Genomic DNA, 25,003 nt, shown 5'->3' on the forward strand with positions numbered 1-25,003 from the left:
GTATTTCTGGCCTGAATAAATACGTAGTTAAAAGTATGGTAAAACCCTGCTAACTAAATATAATCATAAAAAGAAGAAAGAAAGAAAGAAAAATATGCAATGGGCCACATCCAGAATGCATGCAGAGCAAAATTTGGTGATGTTAATCCACTATGAGGTTTTCTTTGCTTTTAACTCTTTCTAGAACTATTCCACATAGGCTTTCTTCAGTGGCAAGAAACTATTCTGGATGCATATTTTAAAACTTCTTGATTTTTGAAGTGAGGTTCTGATATTTTGCATTTCTATGGTTTCCTCTTGCTAAATAATCACAAACTCCAAATATAATAAACATGTTCTCAAAATATCCTACCAGAAAAGTATTTTTAAATTACTAACTTAATAACACCAAAAAAATGCTCTTTTCTTGGTTTTATGGCATTAGTTTAGCTACAAGTGAAAATAAAGGCTGGCAGAACTATAGAATCCTCCTAACTAATCTTGTTTTTAAATTCTCCCTTCCTGGCCTTTTACACTCTCATCTCTAGTCTCCCTGACTTTTAGCAGTAGGAAAACATGGTGGGTAAGGGGTGTTTGATGTCAGAACGGGTAAGAAGAGGGTAAGTAGTGCTGTAGATGGGATACCTGGAACAGCATGAGTCAGTCTTTTATGCCTGGAGCTTAAAAAGGTAAATTCAAGCACCATGGATAAAATTGCACTATGATACGTGGAGCTAGGCCCTTTACAGCAGTTAAAGCTGTGCATAGACAGGTCCCAAAGTAATGGAGATGGCTCAGCCATGCAGGAGTGTTTGTTCATTTTTGCATGCTGCGGAGATCTTGCAGCGATCCTCTTCAAACTAGGAGAGTGCTGTGATGATGACAGGTTGGGGATTCAGATTAAAGTACAATTTCACATTGATCAGCAGAGCTGCCCAGCTTCTATTTCTGGTTGTGCACAGACTCTTCCTCTGCACAGGCACAACTTCTTTGTATAATTTGATGGCAGACCAGTTCAAGGAACTGACTGGGCTAAATAAGAAGTCATTTGAGTGGGAAGGAGGCATTTTTCAGACAAACTAATTGCCCCAGGATGGTTCACTGGGGAGCTGCTGGTCACCAGGGATAGGGACTGACTGTGTCAGCGCTGCAGCAGAGAAAATGGATGGATGGAAAGCTGCAGCCTGAGCACTCTCAGCACTCTGCCTGGCTGGTGTATAGAGGTTTCAAGCTGTTCTAATTTCATTTGCTTAATGTTTGATGCTCCTTTGGATTTGATGTACAGATGAAGTGTGTTTCACCAGTAGAGAATTACTTTTGGTTGTTTTAGGGCTATTTAAATTTTTAAAAAGCTATTTAACAGATTTGCTGCAGTAAAATACTACTGGGAGACCGCAAAGAGAGAATATAGATGCTTGCTAAAATGTATTTGCAAAACTTTTCAACACATTTAAAGTACTGTCATGTAAGCGAAATATTACCAGGATTATTTGTAGCCTTTGAGTACCTAATATCCAATGTGTAAAAATACCTGACAGGAGGGAATGAAGAAGAGGGAGCTGGACTCTTCTCAGTGGTGCCCACTGATGGGACAAGAGGCAGTGGGCACAAACTGAAACACATGAAATTCCATCTGAACACAAGAAAACACTTTTTTTCCTGTGAGGGTGGTGAAACAGGTTGCCCAGAGAGGCTGTGAAGTCTCCATCTATGGATATACTCAAAACCCAACCAGACATGCTCCTGGGCAACCTGCTGTAGCTAACCCTGCCTGAGCAGGGTGGGTTGCACTAGTTGATCTCAAGACATCCCTTCCAACCTAACCCATTCTGTGAAAATATTAAAAAGGTATGTCTTTTTTTTGAGGAAAAGGATTTGTGTGGCTAAAGTGTAAATACAGTGTCATTAATATGTAAATAGAGAGTCTACTGTAAATAGAGAGCCATAACAGTATGAGATGTGTTTAGTATTAACAGCTTCAGATGAGAGAAATCCATATGACCTTACAGCAGTGATTTGTTTATTGCTATTCAGTATATAACAATATATACTTGACTTAGCAATATATTTGAAAATAGATACACTAACTTTACTTTGTTTTATTATACATATATTAAGAAAAATATTTTGTAATTTCCCAGTGCATAACATATTGAACAGCTTTTCAATCAACCAAGAATTATTGATGATGATGTCATAGCCTTAGAGAAATTAGTAAAATCAACACATGAAGGAAGATGGATGGTGCCAGATCAATGTACAGGGTAGTACATATTTTTTTTACTCAGGAGATTTATTAAGCCTTTTAAAAGTTTTGCTGAAGTCACTGCTGCTATAGATTTGTGCTGCCAGCAAAGCAAAGTTGCTAGCATCCTTTATATATTTCTCTAATGCTACAGCTGGGATGTGCTATTTCCCTCACTTATTTATTCTGGATACTTTCTGCAGCTTTCCTTTTGTATAACTGCATTTTATTTTACAAGAAAGAAAATGTTTAAGGATATATTCAGAAGTTCACTTTTTAGCTTGTACAGTTTTGCAAACTGAACATAACTGCAACAGGAGGATGCATGTAACATGTCAAAAAAAGATGAAGGCTACGAGGTCAATTATCCGCCAATTTTGAAGAAAAAGTGTGCTTAACCCAGAGCTACAAAGCCGGGTGTGACCCATGAGGATACTTCCTCTGGAGTGTTGCCTTGATCAAGTGAGCCTTTTCCATTGATTCCCTTGAGAGTGAGTTCCAGTCCAGACAGGTTGCTCTGATGGTGTCCACCATGCATTCCCATCTTTCTTAAGGGCTTTCTTAAAAGCCCTTCTCCCATCAGGATAAACTCACATGTGGCCAGTTGATAGGGTGCCCAGGATACACCTAAGGCAACAACTTTTTATCTGATTGCAACAAACCACTACAAGTAACTCCGTCTTTTAAATGCCTCTCCTACCAGGGGAAAGAGCGAGCCAGGGATTGGCTTCTACACTTCCATTAATATAAAGTTCCATTTATGTTAAGTGTTTCCAAGAAGGGCCAGATCTGGCACTCATGTACAATGAATCCACCACTTTGGAGAAATGCAGATTCAGTGTAGTGGTTGTGCACGGGAGGTCCAGACACGTGGCAGGGAAAGGGTCACATACATACAGAAAGACAGGTGGCCTGGCCAGCCCAAAAGGATCTTTCATTAAAAGCATAATGAAGCAACCTTCCAAAAGCCAGTAAGAGTTCTCACCACTGCCTTTTCTGAAAAGCAGGAATTAGATGCCTCACCAAAGGTTTCACTGTTTAAATTTGGACAATAAAGTTGCAAGAACTGAGTCGATCTCTATGGCCTGTAGAAGGAAACTAAAATATTCTCTGTTGATGCTGTGAGAGGCAAGCAGTGTCTCATCAGAGGCTATTTCTCTGAATCAGAATAGTACTTAATCCAAATATGTTCAGTAGCATATAAAGCTCTTCTATAAAAATTAATAACAGCTAGTGAAAAATACACAGCTTGATCCTTTTACATTTAGGAGAGAAAATGGCCTCTTTCCCTTCACTGACAGAGGTTTATGGGTGCAGTAGCACTGTTCTCACAAAATGAGATAGAAGGATTTGAAATTTCTGCATGTGTTGTGTAGCCTCATTCCACCTGCGTTCTGACACGGTGAAATACAGGATAATTTTTAGAATAAGACCAGCATATTTTTTTGCTTCAAATCTGCTAATGCCTTCCTCTTACATAGGAAAAGCTACTGCAACCAAAGGGCATTTGGAATTTTTTCTTCTTTCTGAAGCCTGCTCACAAAAAGCTTAGCTTTCTTAAATTTGCCAGAGAAAAAGATTTGATCCTTTCATAAAATATTGATTATTGAAAAAGTATGTACAATTGCAGTGAACCAGGTAAAGTAATAATACATAAGCCTTTTCAAAGATCTGTGAAGGGCCTTTTCTTTCTTTTAAGATACAGAAGGAATTATGGTAGCGGCTGCTATTATTAGTATTTATCCGGAGCCATGGTGGTTTAAAGGGCCAAAATGGGGGGTTTTGAAGTTTTCCCTGTTAACGACTATCTTGGCAACTCAGTTATCAGCAGATCACTTCTTTTCTGTGGTAGGAAAATATGGTTATTTTTAAATTGTTTTCCATTGTTGTATTGCTATGGATAGGTTAGTTTTGACAGTTTTGAGTTGCAGTCCATGTAGATATTTCCCCAAATTATATCCTGAGAAGCTGATGATTTCTTGAGACTATTAAGTTATGTCAACTCTTGCAATGTGTCATTAATCATTCTACAAATGTGTTCTTAATTCCTGTTAATCCACAACATTAAAAAATCTCCAAAAAAATTTTCAGACTCTTCCCCTCTCCTTGCATTACTGACTGTTACTGAGTGATGGTGTTAAACAAAAAACAATATGAACTAAGAATTAATACCACAGTCAGTTTGATAGGTGTCATTTTCATTAATAGACATCATCATAGTTTTGAAAATTAAATAGCCTGATTTATATACTTCATTTTGCTAGAAGTTGACATCATCTTTCCTACATGGTTTTTTTCAGAGGAATAGAATCAAAACAGCATGTTCAAGACTTGTTCTTGCTATATCTGAAATGCTTGGGTTTATGTGATTTAAAACAATTTAAGAGATGTTATAATCAGAAAAGATTACACAGTAGATAAGGCATTTTTATCTTGTAGTATAAACGTGTGCAAATTATTGCTATATTTACAGCATTGATGTATACATTCTTTCCCATTAATTACTGTAGAACTGAACAACTCTACCAAATCTTTTTTCCCTACGGAATATTTGAAGTTAAAAGAAAATTTTCAAAAATCAAATTCTGCAAAATGGCCTCTACCAAGCTGCAAGAAAGCCTTCAGAGTTTTTGAAGGTAAGTTTTTTAATTTTTCCCTAAACTTCACTCAGTCTTGTGTATACTATTTGAAAATAAGTCTCTAGCTAATACATGCCATAGGAAAACAGAGACAGATGATTATTAAAGCAGAGCTGAGTTAAATTCTCCTCAGTGACTCATACACAGTGCTCTGAATCTAAAGATAAACATTGTAAAAAGGCAATGTGTGTGTGTACCTTTTTATTTATTCGTAAATCTTTAATTTTGTGCACATTATCAGGATAATTATATGTAGTTTCCTGTTTGGAAAAATTTGTGTCTGCATAGTAGAATAAAGAAAATTACTCTGGGGAAAAAGTTACTAGTTCTGAGTGTGGTCAATAAAGACCTCTCGAAAAGAAAAATCAGAATCAGTCTTTTATGAAAGAAGTCGTATAAAAAAGTTGGAATAATACTGTATATATTATTCTGTATTGCTTGTTTTATACATACGAAATGGAGTAAAGGGTGTGGGTGTTTTAGCTTTGTTTTCTGCTTATTACACGAAGAAAGCTTAGTCCTCTTGTTGCTACTTCAACACTTAAACATTTTCATGGTTATTAACTGGTAGTTAACTGAAAAATATTTAAGTTAGACCCCTGAAATGTGGGATTCATTGTTTACCCATGTTCCCCTGTTTTCAGTCTAATGGCCTTTCCTCACCAGGCCTCATCTATGTTTACTTACATAGTTACTTTCTGTAGTGCTGAGTCTTGCTAGCAGATAATATTTTTCCTGTTTGTAAGAACAGTATAGATTGCTTCTGAAAGTATGTGGAAAAAATAAAACAGGACATCCTTTTTATATCCCTTTTGTGAGTCTACCCAGGCCTTTCTACAGATCAAATTTGATAAATTCTTGTCCTCCACTTATAAAACTGTGTCACACAAGGTCATGGTTTGATACTGAAAGTAACAAGAAATGCTCCTAGCTATCAAAACTGAGCAGACTTGAGAAGTTTGAGGACTGATAGATCATCTTTGGTATTACTCAGAGGGGAAGCTGTTGGCAGGAAAAACAAAGATGAGTATTTCTGTTCTCTAACACCAGTTAATGTAGTGTGGATGTTGATGCTGAGCTTATTGGTTTATTGTAACACATTACTTTATATATGTGACATAGTTCATATATGTTCCATAGTGTCATATGAATTATGTCTTTCATAAATATGAAAAGCTACCATGCTGAGCTTTGTACAAAACATAAATAATTAAAAATAAAAGGAAGATCTGAAGAGGTCATACAGCTTCAGTATTGTGCTACCTGAAAATTGGGCGTGTCATTCCACAAAGGTAATTCAGAATGCTGGATTTATGTGTCCCCAAAGGATAGCCTAAAAGTCCCACACAGAATGGGAACATGATTAGATCTAGTAATGGGAAACCCAAACCACATAGCTGCCTGAAACTTTGTCTTTGCCTTCTTAAATACAAGTGTCGCTGCCATGTCTCTGTCTCCTGACTCTTTATTTGAGTAAAAGCTACTGCAGGGTTTGTGTCTGTTCAAACGCAAGTGTATAATATTTTCTTCCTAGACTGCTTTTTTGGGCTTACACCTAAATTGTGCTTGGCAGCATCTAAAGTTCCATGTTTGGTTTTCTTGACTGCTTACGTTCCCTGCCTCAGGAGGCTCCCAGGGACTTTACAGGCGTGGAAGACTGAGCATACTGGCAGCAAAAGACTTCTGACACCATAATAGATGCTCTCACAAATGCAAACCCTAATGTCACTGAGAATAGTAGGGGAAAGAGGCTACTTGGATTAATTTTTGTTTAATTAGGGAGGTAATAGACTGATAAGATGTTAGAGTTGCAGAAGGCAAAATGTAAAGAATGGGAAGAAGAACAGAGTGGGTACATGATTAGAGTGACTGGAGTGAAAAGGGATATGATTACAGTGCTTAGAAAGCAAAGAAAACATGCAGTTTTGAATGCGAGAATAACTGCCTCTTCATAAGACAATACTGCATTGTCAAGAAATTCTGTGGCCCTGTTAGAAATGCATATGCTCCTTTTGTCTAGTTTATATCCAGCAGGTTCAGTGGTCACTGACAATCTAGCAGCTCTTTTCAAACTTCGTATAATTCCAGTTTTCCATATGACAAAACCTTTTCCACTATATTATTTTAATACTCAGGACATTAAAATGGTAAACTTCAAACAGTAAATCCCTCATTAGAGATGCTAAACCTGATAAAAACAGACCTCAGAATTAGAGTGGGATGCAAGGAGAGAAAGATGGCTGCTGAGAAGCCTATATTATAGAGAAGATTTATCAGTTTGAACTAATTTAGACTTTCTGAACATTGCAGGACTGCTAGATAAAATCAACCATCTTTTCTTTTTCCTCACTTTTTTTCCTGAACAGATTCACTGAGGGAAACAGATTTTGTAATCAATATGTGAGTCTTCTTTCATATGAGAATTTCCACGAGGAATGTAAAATTATCCTCTAACTAAAAAAAAACCCCAAACATCCATAGCTTTTGAGTTTTTATACAAAAGTAAGAAACCTCAGCACTGTAGCAATTTTGTGCTTTCAAGCTGATGAAAATTGGTCCAGAGTAGTTTGTCCTTACACTGCACTGTATTTTTTCCAACTAAAACCATTAACAGAATTCCCATTTGTTTCATAAACATTACATATGGCATTGCTCTGTAATTTGTATACTCTATTTGGTAAAGGGCAGGTTAATGATAAAAAGGAAATGATATTCCAAGAATGAAAGCCAATCTTCTTTTACCATTCCAATTTTTAATATATGTCAAAGTTAACAAGCTAATTTTAAATGTTCCTCTAAAATGTCTTCTGTTTTGTTTGAGATGAATAAAGATTTTACATTAGTTATTATTTTGAGTATTGGTAACTTTTAAATAATGTAATTGCACAATAGAAATAACATCTCAAATAACGGTTTCCTTCAATAGATTTAAAAATAAATAAATAGTGTAGTTTCAATAGGATAGTTAAATAGCAGATGTGCTCGATTGGGTCCTGCTATCATATATTTATAGTTTAATAACATCATAAGTGTAGCCTTTGCATGCCATTAAATTGGAGTTGCATTCTATAAACACTGTACAGCCACAGAAGGTTCACAAACTAAGGGTAAGTCTCCAAAAGTAATTTGATACCAGAAATGTGGACTAAAAGAAGTGATAAAAAATACAATACTTAATTTGACAGTGACTTTGGTGTAGTCAAGTGCAGGAATTAAAAAAACAGACTGAGACAGTTAGTACACTGGGCCTAAAAGGGTTATTTCAAAAGCTTTTGCGTAAATCTGAGATAGAAATACATTGAAGGGACCAGAGATACAGGATACAGTAGTCAAGATAGTGCTGTCTGTCTGCCTATAGAGAAAGAGTGTAGATATGCCTGAAGATAAGTACATAGCTAGGTGTTCAGAATGAGAGAGGGGGATTATGAAACCTCTGAGTTACAGCCCTTGGTAACCATTTCACGATATACTTATTCCTAGGCTAATAGGAAATTCCCTTCAACTGTTTTTATGCTAACATTTTTATTTAAAATATTATGATTAAACTGAAAGTGGGAAAGCCTATTTCGAAATAGAGTAATTCTTTTTATCTTTTTTTTTAAAATGCTTAATCTAGAAAACATTTGCCCAATGTTGCATACAATTAAATCTATGCTACTTCTTTACTGATCTCATCGCTTTAGTGACTTAATAAAAAGCTATTGACTTCTGCATCAGTCAAGGATTGCAAAATACAGTGTTTTCAATGCCTCCTTATACCAGTGGAAATTCCCACCACCTCAGTAGGTCACATCTGCCATGTCCTTTTATGTAATCATTCTCTAGAGAAAAGGGTGCACAATTTCCTACATATTTTAAAAGAAAAGAAATGTTGTAAAAGCTTTTAATAATACCTGTTGATACATTTTTTTATCTCTTTGTCTTTAAAATTCAGGTACAACACTTTAAAATCTACTTTCTTGATTCAAGGTTCTTGTTATTGTGATTTCAGTTAGATAAGCAATAAAGGAAGGATGTTAACAGCTGTGAAAATTTACAGCTATAAAATTACGTCAACTAGGTTTTAACTTCCTACTTCTCTGTTTAAAAAGAAGAAAAAAGTTATACTGGTTTTCAAGTTTCTGATGCTGTGATCCACTGAGAAGAGAAACAAGATAGGTGTTACTGAAAATAGAAGGTGCAACATTGATTTTAGCTGTGAAGGGTAATGCTGGAGTATAAGAAGTGTCTCAGAATAATCCTTATATTGAGCTATTTTTCCCAAGTCGTACTATTTCATCCTTCCTTATTGCACTTTTTTCTTTCAGTTAATTTCCTTACTTCCTCATTTCTTTGTTTTAAGTTGTTTGTTCTTTTGTCATACTACTCAAGACTGCAGTTGTGAGACCATGCAATGCTTCTTCACCAGAAGGCTTTCCTTTTTTAGCCAGGATCCATCACATTCTTCAGTATAGCTTGTGGAATCACAAAAAGCTGATTTGCACACATGCTTTTTTACAGTCTTCATAGTAAGTGAATTTTCTGCCTCAAGGAGACACAGATTACTGGGAAGTGTTGTCTTTGAGCATCTGTTATGCCTATAGTACACTAACACATAAAACACAGAATCCAAGCACTGCTGGCTGAGTGTGTCTTAGGTCAGCTGCACTGATGGCAGCTTTGTCATTTTGCTGAGTTGTCAGCACTTGGACCCTAACAGTTGCACCCATTTTCCTTGTCCACAAGTTCTTTCAGCTGAACAGGTCACTGGTAAGAAACTAAAGACTGATTGCTTGATTCCAAGGTTCAACTTGGGTCCCACAGAGCAGCTGTGCTCCGACTAGCCTTCAAGCCTTCACTTCTGCACCTCACCAAGCAGAAGTGAACCTGAAAGAAAAACAAAATCAAATGGAAGGGGGACTTTAAGGTACAAAGGTCAGTGCCACAGAGATGCCTTAAGCTTCAGCCCTGTTAGCACTGCCACTTTCTGTCCCTGCTGTTTTGCTAACAGCATTAGTACAAAGCGTTGTGTAAGTATCAATAGCCTTGTTTAACTTTTAAGCCATCTCGCAGAGGCTGTTCTTTAGAGACTTCTTCAGAGGCTGTTCTTTAGAGACTTCTTCAGAGCCACAGTCTCCCATTGGAAAAGATATTTTGTGGCCTTTTCCCAGTCCTGAAGACTGCATCCAGAGCTAGCCTATGTAGGAGAGTGGTATACCTCTCAGAAATTATGGCTGCTCAGTCATCTCTATTGGTTCATCAGTGCATTGAAGGGAATCCCAGCCCAGCCAGCATGGGTTTAGGAAAGGCAGGTCCTGCTTGACCAACCTGACCTCCTTCTATGACAAGGGAACCCACCTAATGGATGAGGGAAAGGCTGTGGATGTGTCTACCTAGACTTCAGTAAAGCCTTTGACACGGTTTCCCACAGCATTCTCCTGGAGAAACTGGCTGCTCATGGCTTGGACGGGTGTACTCTTTGCTGGGTAAAGAACTGTCTGGATGGCTGGGCCCAAAGAGTGGTGGTGAATGGAGATAAGCTGGCGGCCAGTCACAAGCAGTGTTCCCCAGGGCTCTGTGTTGGGGCCAGTCCTGTTTAATATCTTTATCAATGATCTGGACGAAGGGATTGAAGTGCACCCTCAGTAAGTTTGCAGATGACACCAAGTTGTGCGGGAGTGTTGATCTGCTTGAGGGTAGGAAGGCTCTGCAGAGGGACCTGGACAGGCTGGATCGATGGGCTGGGGCCAATGGTATGAGGTTCAGCAAGGCTGAGTGCAAGGTCCTGCACTTGGGCGACAACAACCCCATGCAATGCTACAGGCTTGGGGAAGAGTGGCTGGAAAGCTGCCCAGCAGAAAAGGACCTGGGGGTGTTGGTTGCCAGCCAGCTGAATATGAGCCAGCAGTGTGCCCAGGTGGCCAAGAAGGCCAATGGCATCCTGGCTTGTATCAAAAATAGCGTGGCCAGCAGGAGTAGGGAAGCGATCGTGCCCCTGTACTCGGCACTGGTGAGGCCGCACCTCGAATACTGTGTTCAGTTTTGGGCCCCTCACTACAAGAGAGACATTGAGGTGCTGGAGCGTGTCCAGAGAAGGGCAACGAAGCTGGTGAAGGGTCTGGAGCACAAGTCTGATGGGGAGCGGCTGAGGGAACCGGGGTTGTTTAGCCTGGAGAAAAGGAGGCTGAGAGGAGACCTTATCGCTCTCTACAACTACCTGAAAGGAGGTTGTAGTGAGGTGGGTGTCGGTCTCTTCTCCCATGTAACAAGTGATAGGATGAGAGGAAATGGCCTCAAGTTGCACCAGGGGAGGTTTAGATTGGGTATTAGGTTCTGTTCTGAAGATGCTTGAAAAAACATACCGTGTTCAGGATAAGAGAGAAAGTCCTCTTATCCATTAATATCTCGTTAAAGGATGCCAAACAAAGGATGGAAATAAATGATCCATTTTTATCACTGGAGGGACATTAGCAGTCTGGTCCTTAATGGGTATATGGTACAGTTTGTACTATCCAGCATATTTGTTACTAGAAATGGAGGTGATAACATTTGCTTACAGTACTGAAATATTTGGGATAATAAAAATGAAAGCCAAGTGCGAGCAGTGGCAGAAGACTGTCATTGTACTGAGTGATCTTCAGCAATGTTTACATTGTTTTCCTTTCATGGCAAAAGGAGGTAGTAAACTGGAATGGTACAGAGATGATAAATAAGAGTGTCAGTTTTAAACTACTTCGTGATGAGGAATATGTATATAGACTAGAATGCTTCAGCCAAAACAAGAGATGACTAAAGAGGGAGGATGATAGAGGTAATTAAAATCATGAGAGGCATGGCAGAAGGGAATGGGCTACTATTATTCACTATCTCATATTAAAAGAACTAGAAGACATTAAATAAAATTATCATCACCCCAGAGCATGGGTTCAAATAATGGCAGATTCTTGGAAGAAAAATGGAGTAAAGTGTATTAAACCCAAAGATACCACATTTGCCCACAGAGATCCTTGAACTGCAAGTCTCGGGGAGCTGAGAGAGAATACCAGGAAAGTACTGCAATACGCTTGCCCTCTTCTTATGTTCTTTCCTCGCCATTCACCAATGCCTCACTGTTTGACCTTGTCAGAGAAAGAATGATAGGGTAGGAAGACCTTTAGTCCGTTCTTAGTATGCCTGTTCTTATGAGATATCCTACAATTTGATGACAATGGTATCTTCCGTTATAATTTTAACTTAGGCATTGTAAAAGGATTTTATGTATTTATCAAATAAGATTACATAAATATTTATTATTTGCCCTCTAAAGACAATTGAGAACAATACATAATCCTAGTTAAACCACCCTAGCTAAACTTTGAATTACTAGCTTTTTGAGTTGTAGTCTTTCATCACAGAATCTGTTTAGAGCATAAAATACCTCTTGGTCTTAATTTTTTATGTTTTGTGTAAGATTCTGCTGAAACTAGTTCAGGTTATGACGGGTCCCTGTGAACAAGTGGAAGCAAAGATGCCTTCTGTCTTCATCACTGGCAGGAGTTAGCAAGTATCTTTCTATGCATTTTACTGGAAGTGGGAAATGATCCTATCCAGCTATGCCAAATAGAATGGCAGAAGGATAGATTGTGGCCACTGAGCGTTGACCAGTAAAATTGGTTATATTGCCAATTAGCTGTGAACTAATTACGTTTAGTAAAGATTATGTCAGACATGTTTCCCCAGCACACTCCCCTGATCCACTTAGCACTGAAATGGACTGCATAGGAGAGCAGTTTGTACTGAAGTAGCCCCTAAAGAGTCTCAACTCTGCTGGTGTAAACACATCTTACCTTGAAAGTTAAGTTTGCCTGGTGTTCAGTCCTTTGACTTGATGCCTCATAGAAATCCCATTTACTGTAAGAATACAAAGTATTTTTGGATGAGAATGGATTGTAGAGATATCAGTTGGCCTCATCACTATCGATGAGTTAACAGAGAAGAAAGTAGGACACAAACATGTACATTGTTTCTGCTACCTAACATGCCTGTGATTTCTGTTTCATACGTCTGTACCAGTGACACAGATAGATCCACGCCATTCCGAAATTTGGACATGAACGCGAGTTCAGTTTGATCCTAGTACACTTATTGGGTGGAAAACTGCTAAGATTTCTGGAGGAATATGGTATTTGCATAGCATAATTATAAAAGCCCAACATTTTTTGGGCAAGGCAGAGTTTTGGAGACCCCTAAAAGTGCAAACAAAAGCTGAAATTTGAATTTGATGAAGGACAAAAGAGGAAGCATAAAAGCACTCAAGGTGACGTGTGAGAATAATAAGCAAACAAAGGTGGTTGTATTTTTATTAGATCAGAGCCAGATTAAGCATACCTTCGCAAAGAAACAAGAGATGTGCAAACAGCAGAGTAAAGTCAGGAGACTTTTGGTGAATATCTTAGTTGAGTAGATAAAGATGGATGTTTGAAATGTCATCAGAAAAAGTCAGAGATAACCACCATTACACATTTAATGGAGGATTAAAGGAAGGATTTTTTAACAGTTTGTAAACATATATTTTTAATGTTAAATAGCTTCTTTCTTGATAACTTTTTGATTAACTTTTCTTTGTGAAATTTTTTTTTTTTAATCTTTGTGAATTTATTTTTAATTTTCTGTTGAACATATATGAAGGCTTTTCAGACAGCTCTTTCTGCAAAACCTTGGTCAGCTTCGTAAAAACTGGTTAAGTACTGTCAGCATCAGAAAACTTTCAGTTCAGAAAAACTGCCAGCTTTCTCAAGATGTGGTCTTGTGCTTTGTATTTTTCATTCTCTGGAGGAATTAATACTTCTTTTGTTTACTTATATGGGAAGTAGGAATTTTTGGAGTTGACATTAGCTAAAGCTCAATATGAATTTGTTCGAAGATAATGGCATAGCTCCAAGATAGGTCATTCACCGTTTCTCTGGAGGAGTTCAGGGAGGCAAGTTGCCAGACAGCTACATTTGCAAATAAACTAAATGCTTTGTGTAGATATACACACCCTTGTCTTACAGAGGGGTGTGGTGAGGCCCTGGCATGCCTATCTTGTGTATTCCCTCTGACCTTTGCTGTCAGAGTGACCCTGTCTTAAGACAAGTAGAGCCAATTTATGAATTTATTTTTAAGAAAATATTTGCATCACTGTTATCTGATAGAGTTCCACTAAAATTGGCTTAAAACATTAAAGGCTTAAGCACTGACAGGCTTGTGGACAGCAGTGTGTAACAGAAGTCTGCAAAGTGTTTGTTAAATGATCTTTAGTATTAAATTAGTATTTTTTTAACAAAATATAGCAATCATACAAGTCAAGGAATAAGCATCTAAAGAGAATTGAGCAGTATGCCAAGTAGCATTCACACTAGAGACAAGCATCAGTATGAGATCCTGTTTAATGCTATTTTATACTTATTCAGTCATCTTGAGCTATTATATTAAGCCTACCTATAAATATCAATAGCTTTTGCCTCTACATATTTTGTATGGTAGCAGTCCGAACAAATGGAGCCTGAAGGGATGTGAGTAAATAGGGAGGAGTTGCAGAGAAGAATGAAACTAGAGGGAGGTGATGCCATTACAGCAATATGATACAAAAGGGTGAAGGCTCTTACGATGATAATTTAGCAAGAGTTGCTGACAGCTGAAATATAGTATTTCATCAGCTGGGGAGATGACAAATGTAAAGAAAACATGAACTTGCAACACGATTTTTAGAAATGTTCTGTATATTATATTCTGTTATTCTGTTATATGTTCTGTGTATTATTATATATATAATTAATGTATATTATTTTTATTTCATCTGTGTATTATTTTTATTTCATCACCCTTAATTCAATTCTTAGATATAAGTGCCAATAGTTATGCTGATAGTGATTAGCAAGCAGCATTATTTGCCTGATGGTTGATTCTGTAGGACTGCAGTTTTTATAAGGTTTTTGTTTTGACAGATGAAATGTATGTCAGTTAGTGGCATTACCACATTTTGGGATTTCTGCATAGTTTTGTCTGTAGCATGATGTTATTTTTCTTATGTCAAATGCCTTATGAAAGTCACAAAACAAAAAGGAAGTTGTAACAGTGGAGAACAGTGGTTCCTAACCACTCTGCCTTATAAAAAGGAGAGCCCCTTATGCAATCAAATCGTGTCCCATATGAAAGGCTTCAGGACATGGCTTTTTCAGATTTTCACAGTAATCAGTTGCTTTTCTAGACCCTTTTCAGGCAACGTTCTTTGACATCTTGAAAAGCAGTTACTGTGTATTCCCTGCTAAAATACCTGCATGCTGATAACTTGTTCATGTACAGAAGGACTCTGTATCATATGCACAGTGAGTTCAATAAATCTCATTTTATGCATGTGCAAATAACTACTTACACACAATTTACCCCTCTGGGACTGTCGCAGATTTCAACATTTAAACCAAAAGCCCTGCAAACGTCCTATAGCTAGTAAGACAGACATCATAGTGAATATAAAAGTGGTTTCAGATAAGGATTATGTCCAGTTTAAGTACATTTTACATCCAGGTTTTCTAAAGCCCAACTGCTAGTAGAAAGTAGGACTTGGATTTTGGGGATGGGAGAGGAATGGAGAGATGTTTAGACCATCATGTAATTTTAGTCACACATGGATATAAGGTGCTGCCAGCCAGTGAGAGCCCAAAAGTGAAATCAGAAGGGCAAGAGCAGAGAAATATTCCAAGAGAGCAGAGAGAAAGTGAGAGGAAGGTAGGAGTAGGATAGCAAGGGAGGTTTGGGAAGATGATTGGACTTTGCAGTGAGAAGGGCCTTGAAAGGTGATGGTAGAAGTTTTAGCACAGGAAAGCTGGAGGCTCTGGTGTGCAAGAAAAAAAAGAGATTTTGACTTCTGAGACAATAGGTGTGTGGAGCTGAAATACCTGAGGCAGGAGGGTTGGGAGGTTCAAGCTTTTCATGCAAGAGGAGGAGAAAAGCTAAAATGCTGGATCTGAGAAGAAGGCTGGTGATTGGGTTGAGTGGCCTTGGTTTGAGAAGGGACTGGATGCTTTGGGGACTTGAGTTTGGTGGAGGGCTTGAGACTGAGTTAGAGCTTGGGACATGAGATCGGGAGTCAATGGGACATGCCTGCAGGCATTCACACAGGATAAGTGCCATGCTCTCATAAACCTCTCTAGCAATATATGCTTTTTTCTTTGTTGGAAATACAGATCTCATAGCTCATTTTAACTAGCAAATCTTGCAATTTAGCTGTTGTATTAGCATAACCAGAATATGAGGCCGCATGATGTGCATATGGGAGAAGGCTGGTGTTTATGCAAGAAGTTTGGGATGATACCTGGTTTGTGAAAGCAGTATAAAAAACACTGTATCCTTGAAAAAAGTATAGAATGCTGGGAAATTTTGGCCCATTTCTGCACCCTGTCATCAAGTCTGCAGATGACAACAAATTGGATGACCAGTTGGTAGACTCAGTGGCAGGACTGCTATTCAGAGAGACCAAGACAGGCCAGAGAAATGGGCTGAAACAGTAAAGCAGGTGCTTCAGCAGATACAGTCCCTTTCAGCAGGGCATGCAAAAAGAAAACCAGGCTGAGGTAGAAGATGGAAAATATGATGTAAAAGAGCATTGAGCAAACTACATTGGGTGGTTGTTGGAATCCTACAGCAGTCTGTGTAGTTCAGAACATTCATGTGTGATTTGGAAAAGTGATACATACACAGCTGATAAAGATTATTAGTGATACTAAATTATTCAGTTCACTGGTGAAAGTAAATATGAACTTCACAGCTAACAGTTCTCTTGATCAGCGACCTTGAGGAGGCAACAGAATGCACTCTCATCAGGTCTGCAGATGACAACAAATTGGAGGACAGGTTGATAGACTCAGCAGCAGGGCTGCCATTCAGAGAGACCTAGACAGGCTAGAGAAATGTGCTGAAAGGAACCTTGTGAAATTCAACAAGGACAAATGCTGAGTCCTTCACCTGGGAAGGGAGAGCCCCTGGCAATGAGACGGGTTGGGCACTGACAGCCTGGGGAGCAGCTCTCTGGAAAGGACCTGGGCGTCCTGATGGAGAGCAAGCTGCACATGAGCTGGCAGTGTGCCCTGGCAGCAAAGAAGGCCAGCAGCATCCTGGGCTTTATGAACAGGAGCATGATGTATGAATAGCAGTAGATGAGGGAAGTTTTTATCCCCTGCTACTCAGCAGACCGCATCCAAAATACTGCGATTCCCCCCTTCTCCCCCCCCATACAGTGAAGATGGCAGTAAATTGGAGCAGGAGTTTAGCAGAGGGACATCAGGATGCTCAGGGGCCTGGAGCACCTGACCTTTGAGGAGAGGCTGAGGAAACTGACTTGTTCAGTCTGGAGAAGGGTAGTCTTTGGGGAGGATCTCCAGGCATCCTTACAATACTTATAAGGAGACCACCAAGAGGACAGACCAGCTGTTCACAGTGGTGCATGGCAGGAGGATGAGCGATAATGGATATGAGAGGTTCAGACTGCAAGTAAGAAAAGCACTTTCACTGTGAGGACAAAGTGGTGGAGCAGTTGCCCACAGAAGCTGTGCAATCTCCATAATACATAATATTCACTATGATGAGTCGTAAATTAGCTATTGCCACTTAAGGGAAGAGATCTGGGTAATACTGTGATTAGTTTTCTGAAAACATTCAATGCACAGACATACTCAAAAGGTAAGCAGGAATTATTAGGATCATAATAAAATGGAAAACATTATGTCATTGTCTAAATTTGTGGTGATCCCACATCTCCAATTTTGCATGTAATTTTAGATTACATCATCTCAAAGGATAAAGCAGGGTGAAGCATAATGTAGAAAGGATGATCTGAAGTATGAAAGCTTTTCCATACAAAGGAAATTTACAAGTTTTTTTGTTTGGAAAGGATATTAAAGAAGACAGATACAAGAGGTCTGTAAAATTATGAATGGCATAAAGATGTTTTAGGAAAGATTGTTCACTGTCTCTCAGAGGCATTCTTGCATTAGCAAGTATATCAGCCATAATAGATAGGGCAAAACAATTGGCGCTGAGGGCCACATGTCAACATTTGCATTTTAGGGAACAGGGGCAACTTGCTTCCAATCCCAAGGGCTGAATGCCCATTAGTGGTTGAAGCATATTACTGGAACACATCAGAGCTCTTGGAGCTCATCGACACAAAGCGAAGTAAGTGGAGGCAATATGAGATCTGGTTCAAAAGTATGCACAGACACATGTAAGGAGAGAAAATCCTATCAATGCCATTTTAACACATTGTTCTGGGAGCAGCTTCCAAAGCACTGGGGTCCTAAGCTGCTGGTTGCTGCAAGGGCACATAAGGGAAGGTGTCAGTCTGTACTTGCCTTTTTTCTTATAGTCTTTCAGTGGCTCTATCTATCTGCTGCAGCTCATAATCAGAAGGAAGAGACTGCGTCAAAATGACCTTGGTACATCTGATTACCTTGTTCTTAGGTAATTTAATTTCACATGAGCACTTATAATGTAAATGGTTATTATAGCTTGCATATTATTCATTTGGGCACATTTTTAGAGCAAAATTTTCCATCTCATATCTTGCATTCTTTAGTCATAGCAAATGAGGTCAATCATTTTATAAAACTGGGAGAATATTTTAAATTCTTTGTAGTCTTATTTGGAGTATTGCTAGCACCTCAACAGGAGGTTGCAAAAACTTTGGCAGGGACACATGCAACAGATGTGCCTATTGATGCTCTGGTGAAAATCCTTTTTGATTTGCACGCTTTGGTGGATATGAAAGTGTGATTTGCACACAACATTGTTTTTGTTATCTAGTAACAGGTTTCCACTAACAGTCTGCCAGACTCTGCTGGCACTGTGCATGCATATTCATGTGATTTGAGTGGAAGTTCTTGTTCAGAGTATAGCAACACAGGCATGCACAAAAAGTTAAGTAAAATACATGTTTTAACAAGTACAGGCCCGTGCAGAAATTATTTAGGGACTGTATTCATCAAATAAGATAGGGTTTCTTTTTTAAAAAGGAGCAAATACATTAGAAGTGATTTGAAGCTCCCTCAGCTCTTGTGTTTCATAATTCAAACCCCTGCTCCATGTTGCTGTAGAGTTTTTGAGGAACTCTGCAGCGCTCAGGTTTTATCTACAGATGGCTAGAATCAGATGCAGAGACATGGCTTGTTTCCACTCTAGCTGGAGAGACAGACATCTGAAGGTATTTTTCATGTCAGAATTTATTAAAGACAGTAGTCACAGTATGGATCATAGAGTCTCCAGTAACCTTTGTGCATCTTTATACAGGGTTTCCAAATCTGACCCTTGGTTTCAGTACTATACGCAAGTTTATTTGGTAATATACCTCAGGGAAAAGAAACAGTTCTCGTTCTTTGTTAGCCTCTGTTAAGTCCTAGAATTCAGTTTACATAGTAGTTGTACTATTGACATTTTCAGCTGCAGCTTAATCAATTTACAGATGGTAAAAAAGAGACTTCACCAATGGAATTGAAATCTGTTCCACATAACTGGCTGTCAGCTTTCAATAGCTTTACTCACACTCAGGGAAGCCACAGGGATTACACATGGTGTATAGCAAGCAGTTCCTGATTGTATACATACCTTTAATACAGCACCAACAATTTTTCTGTGGCTTTCTATAGGAAGAGCACTTAGAGAACAGCCAGTTTCCTGTACTGAAACTACTGTTCTTGCATGTAGAATGATTACATTACAAAGTCTAATCTGTGGTAAAGTCAGTGCAGGTTTGCTTAAGGTGAGTTGCACAGACATACAAATCAAGGATAATATTTGTGTAAATCCTCTAGAAGGCGAGGACTACCAAGTCAAAACTAATGTAGCTACATGTTTGCATAATACCCTGATTATCCCCGTTGATCCAAAACCAGCCTCTAGCATTTAGTGTTATATTTACTTTAAGTATAGAAAGAAATAAAAAGAAAGCACAGGTAGCAGTCTTGACTAAGATCCTCCAGAGAGGATAATATACACTAAAATTCATGTGTAAAAGGCAACGTGAATGATATAGCATTAGTGAAAAAATTTAATGCCATTTGCAAATTAAATTTAAAAAGTAGAACATAACAACATAAAACTAAGTTTCTATTTGACAATAACGTTTAAAAAGTGTTAGAAAAGAAATTAAGAAAAATACAGGTTTGAAATTGAGGTAAGTTTTTAAATAAGCATTTTTCAAGTAAATTACATCTTGGCAGAAAGATATTTAAAGACAACTAACATTTTTCAGAATTTTTGTTACTGAATTACTTGTGTTATTTTTCAGTAATCAAAGATACTGTGTTAAATTAACATAATTTTAAATTAACATAATCTAAAGCATAACATAAAGAACAAGGAGGTCCATATCATACTTTAAACAGATCTTCAGCATCTTTAAGCAGATGTTTAGCTCATGCACTTGCATAAAAGTTTGTGGTATTATAATCTAAAACTCTTTAAAAGTAAATCCCTGGAATTTTATACTTTTTTTTTTCTAGAGTCAGTATAGCATATTTAGCTGTGGGGCAAATTTTAGCCCACTTGGAGTCACTGAAAACCATCATAAAACATCATCACTCTCTTGACTATCATGAAGATTTTATGTGTAGTCTCCAAAATAAGATAAATAATGTTAGAGAGATTCTGATGTTTACAGATCTAGAAACTTAGTATCTGTACATGACAAACTCATCCAAATTGTCATTAAAAATAAAAAATAAAAATAAATGCAATGATATAATTATGTCTAACCATAAGTGATTCTCCAAAGGAAGAATTTCTGTGTCACAGTAGTCTAATCAAATTTCTAAATACAGCAGTCAAACAAATACAGGAGGACCAGTTTACCTATGTAATTTGGAGTCAAAGGTCTCTGATGAGCTATCTTAAAAAGGATACCAAAGAGAGAAAATACTTTTCTTTGGAATGCATGGAAACAATTGTGCTATAAAAGTTCTGGGCAAAATATTAATTCAGAAAAAAAATACAACGAAACTGTCAATATCCACCACTGAAAAGGAAAAATATTGACGTTCCAGCAAAGTTCTGTATTAGGACACTTTTTAAAAATATATTTCTCAGTTATCTTGAGTAAGGGCTGAGAATGTTAAAATGAAAATTGCTGGCATGTGAACACCAATTATACACATTTATTTGTATTAGTCAAAAACAGAAGACTGAGGAACTTCAAGGAGGCTTAATTAAGCTGGACTAGAAGGCAGCATGGTAGTAGATTAAAACTGAAGAACGCACGCTGAGGCATATTGGTGTGCAGTGGTGCACACTGAAGGGCATGCTTCCTACCCACCTTGAGACTCCAAAAGCCATGATATCAGTGCAGAGGAGAAGAGTCTGGGCAGCTCAGCAAAGACCTGTTTTCCAAAATCAAGGAATGTGTCGTAAAGATTGAGAGTCACGTGAAAATGGAATGAAAATCCAGACCAATACGACTGCATTCCCTCCTCGTCCTTCATCAGAATGGGACAGATCTGCCTTTGCAGCGCAGCTCCCAGCCTCTTTCCTGTGCAACAACCTGCTCTCTAACACAGCTGCACAGACACTTCTCTAACCTTGTATCTTGACATATGCAAGAACTATGCTCCTGGAGTACTTTTCTTACTACATAGGGAAGTCAGGGGAGGAACAAAGAAGGACCTTTTGGCAGGACCCCACACTCAGGCCATTCTTGGAGTCACAGGAGTGACTCCATTTTACTTCCACTTAAAATGCTGTTTGCATCTGCCTATATATTTTTAAGGTATTATCAGCATACAAACAGTAATTTAAAAATTTAATTTTAACCTGGTATGTATAGTATAGAGGCATAATATTAAAGCAAGCAGGATTTATTTAGAAGAGTGTTTTGAAAAAAAAAATTCAAATACTATAAATAGGAATTCAAATGTATTTGCACTGTTGAACTATGAGTGTACACATACAGATGTGTCTCGATTACTGAAGACTTCAGATGAGTAGAAGTAGGGAATCCAGAATTTAATTACTCAAGAGATTAATTACAGTATATGAGGCCTTTGACTTCTAGATCACTGAATCAAATTCAGTGGAAGAAGGCACCAGAAGAGAGGTGTTCATAGGTCTGGATAACATAAGCAGTTAGCATTACTTTACTATAGTAGAGACTGCCAAATCCAAACAAACAAACATATTATTTTCCAGACGTGGTAGACAGAGTTACTTTTTAAGTCTTTCAAAATCAAGTCCACAGAGAGCTTCTTGTCCAACAAAGTGAGGAAACCTAGCAGTGAGGTGTGAGATTTCTTGCTTCCTGTAAATAACTGGGGGAAGGAGGGTTAACTTTTTTTTTTTTTACTCTATCTGGTTGCTTTTATAAAGATTTTTATCTCCTAGTCTGTTTTTCAGCAGGTTTTCAAAGACGCTCAGATACGGTAACAAGGAGGCATTTCCCACATGCTGCTCACAGGATGGACTACATGGACTTTGAGGATGATAGCCGTGGATGGCGGTTTGATATGGACATGGTGATAATCTACATTTATTCAGTCAACTGGGTAATAGGATTTATTATGTTCTGTTTTCTTTGTTATTTCTTTTTCCCTTTTTAGTCTGTAGTAATCACAGTTAAGGAAAACAGCAGTCATGTGAACCAAGATAATGTGAATAGGAAAAACTTGAAGAAGGCAAAATGTTTGTTTGATATTGCGTTTTTGTCATTCAGAATTGTAATAGACTGTATCAAGCATGCTGTGAGGCTATTTGATACTTCTTCTATCTGTGACAAAGTACTTGAGTTTGGTTCCAAATATGTGAAATCCAGATCATACTTCATTCAGTGGGGGTTTTGCCTTGATTTTGGTGGGAACAGGATTTACCCCTAATGTATAAAATAATTACTCTGTAGAAATATAGACTACTGCTTTTTCTTAGGGGAGTTCTGTGTACTACACAGAATATGATCCATGGAGTCATTTTGGGGTTCGACTCTATGTTGATACACTTTGCTCACTCATTGGTGCTTCAGTTCCCCATACATAAAAGCAATAAAGATGCTTCCCATTCATAGTCAGATCTTTCGGGAACAGGAGATTATAAACACTGCAGTGCTGCACCGTGCATTATATAGACATTCATCTGAGCTGTTTCAATGGTATAATCCGAATCCTGGAAATCTTTGACAATTGATTGTCCTGTCAGCATTCTGCTGTGGAGATGTGCTGTACTCAGTGCCTGAAATTTTGAGCCTATTAACAAAAAAGAGAAATGATACTGCACAGTGTGCTGACAGTTCATCTTTTCAGCAAATGGCAATCAGAAGGAATCAACTAACAACCCCGGGTTCTGCACATTAAAGGGACCATTTTTATGCAGATTCCCAGAGTAGCACTGTACTGCTTTTTACCCATCCAGACGAGTGTGTTTGGATCCAGCAAGACAGCTAATGGAGGGCAAGCAGCAGGCCTGCAGGCTATGATGCCGTGAGACACTAACCCCAGTAAATATTGGAGAAAGAAGCATTCTCCAGTGTAAGAAATCAGTATCATTACTAAATTGCTGTAACAATTTGAGGATACTCTCAAGTGTGGGCTCACCAGGACTATGTGTCTCCAGGGTCATCACATAAGAGGACACAATATTTATTTGCACCTTTCTTGTGAAACAATTCTAAAGCACTTTATAGTTATTCTATATAAAGATTGCTGAGTTACAGTACCAAACTGCAGCCAGTTCAGCAATCATTCCATACTTGCTGCTTTACACAGTATTTTCAAATGAAAGTGAAAGAGCATCTATTAAATTATAAAAAGGATATCAGAAAATATTGTGGGAGTCAGGTGCTGAAGAATGGTACAAGGTAGTTCAGGGGCTTACTTTTTTTTCAGGAAGGTACAAGGAATTTTTTATTTCTAAAGGCATGACCCTGCAAAGTACAATGTGGTTTCATCTAGAAAAGCATGTGAGTATATGTATGTAGTCCCTCTGGTATCAAGATTTGTGTGGGAGACCTGTGGTTTTGCAGTAGGTGGTGTACTCCCCTGTTCTAGCAGAGAACAAGGAGAAATGTGTTGTGGAAGGTGCCATCTGCCAAATGTGATGGAATGGAATGAATTCAAGGGTTTTATTAAGCGTGTGCTTATGCTTCTTTACTGGAGCAGGGCCAGCATGGTCAGTTTCTTATAGGCTATAAAGTGATCAGGACCAGAAACTTTCACTTAATCTGAAAAACAGCAGTAAATCAGCTACTAATATTTAGTTTTCTTACAGGCTGCATAAAATAATCTCTTTGAGAATATATGTGTTGAATTAAAAATTACAAGTCTAACTACACTGATTGGACTAAATAAGTTTTGCCATCTTTTTTAATATATGCAAATTTAAGGAGATGTAATAATTGAAATTCACCATCACCACGTAGTCATGGTTGCGACAGAAATGCATTTTCTGTAATTACAGTATATCTAGTTACTTTGTCTCTACCTAAAAGTGATTGGCTGTATTACTGGTGGCATTAGGCATAATGTTTTAAAAGCTTTAAGGCTGTACTAAAGCACTTGGTGAATTTCCCTCTTTATATTGATACAAACAAGTCTTTTAAAAGCTAGGGTTTTTAGGTCATAGGCTCATGTTTTGCTACAGGCAGATGTGTAGGTCTGTATGCTCAAATATTATCAGTAATTCTAAACATTTTTCTCATCTATGCCAGGACTGGGATTCTAACTGCAATTTTTGTTTGTCTGTCTAATCTTATGAATTTACTGCTCCTATCTCAGCAAAGAGAGGGACTGATTCACCTGTTAAGCCAAAATTGCTTCTACCTTTTAATCTCAGAAAATACTAAAATAAAAAGATGTCATGAAAATTAACTCAGCTGACATAGTATGAAATTCCAGTAATAATGTGATTTAAAATTATTTAACCAGGATATATGATAAAGCAATATCCTTAAGTAAAGATTCCAAAATATATTGAGACATAAGAAACATAATGTAGGTACAAACTAATTATATAAAAAAAAGTTACTTACATCATTTTTAATAGCATATTACCATGGTTTTATTCTGAAAAAGGCAACAAAGGAGAATAAAAAATCCAATGTAATATTGGCCCCTTTTGTATATTTACAGCAAGAATTGATGACTGAGGGTAGCTGCATTTTCCTAAATTTAGTAGG

General features: G+C 37.9%; 1 protein-coding gene across 1 annotated transcript in view; it reads left to right on the plus strand.

The window, feature by feature from the left end:
- The window catches only part of RNF180 (ring finger protein 180), an 80,803-nt gene extending 58,074 nt beyond the window's left edge, over window positions 1-22,729 (plus strand). Inside the window, exons 6-7 of the mRNA XM_075526709.1 lie at window positions 4,735-4,860; window positions 22,237-22,729. Of these exons, the coding sequence (XP_075382824.1) occupies window positions 4,735-4,860; window positions 22,237-22,439 (329 nt within the window). The 3' untranslated portion in view covers window positions 22,440-22,729. The remainder of the gene's footprint in view (window positions 1-4,734; window positions 4,861-22,236) is intronic.
- The last annotated feature ends 2,274 nt before the right edge of the window (window positions 22,730-25,003 follow it).

The sequence above is a fragment of the Mycteria americana genome, chromosome Z (genome assembly GCF_035582795.1).
Source record: "Mycteria americana isolate JAX WOST 10 ecotype Jacksonville Zoo and Gardens chromosome Z, USCA_MyAme_1.0, whole genome shotgun sequence".
NCBI lineage: Eukaryota > Metazoa > Chordata > Aves > Ciconiiformes > Ciconiidae > Mycteria > Mycteria americana.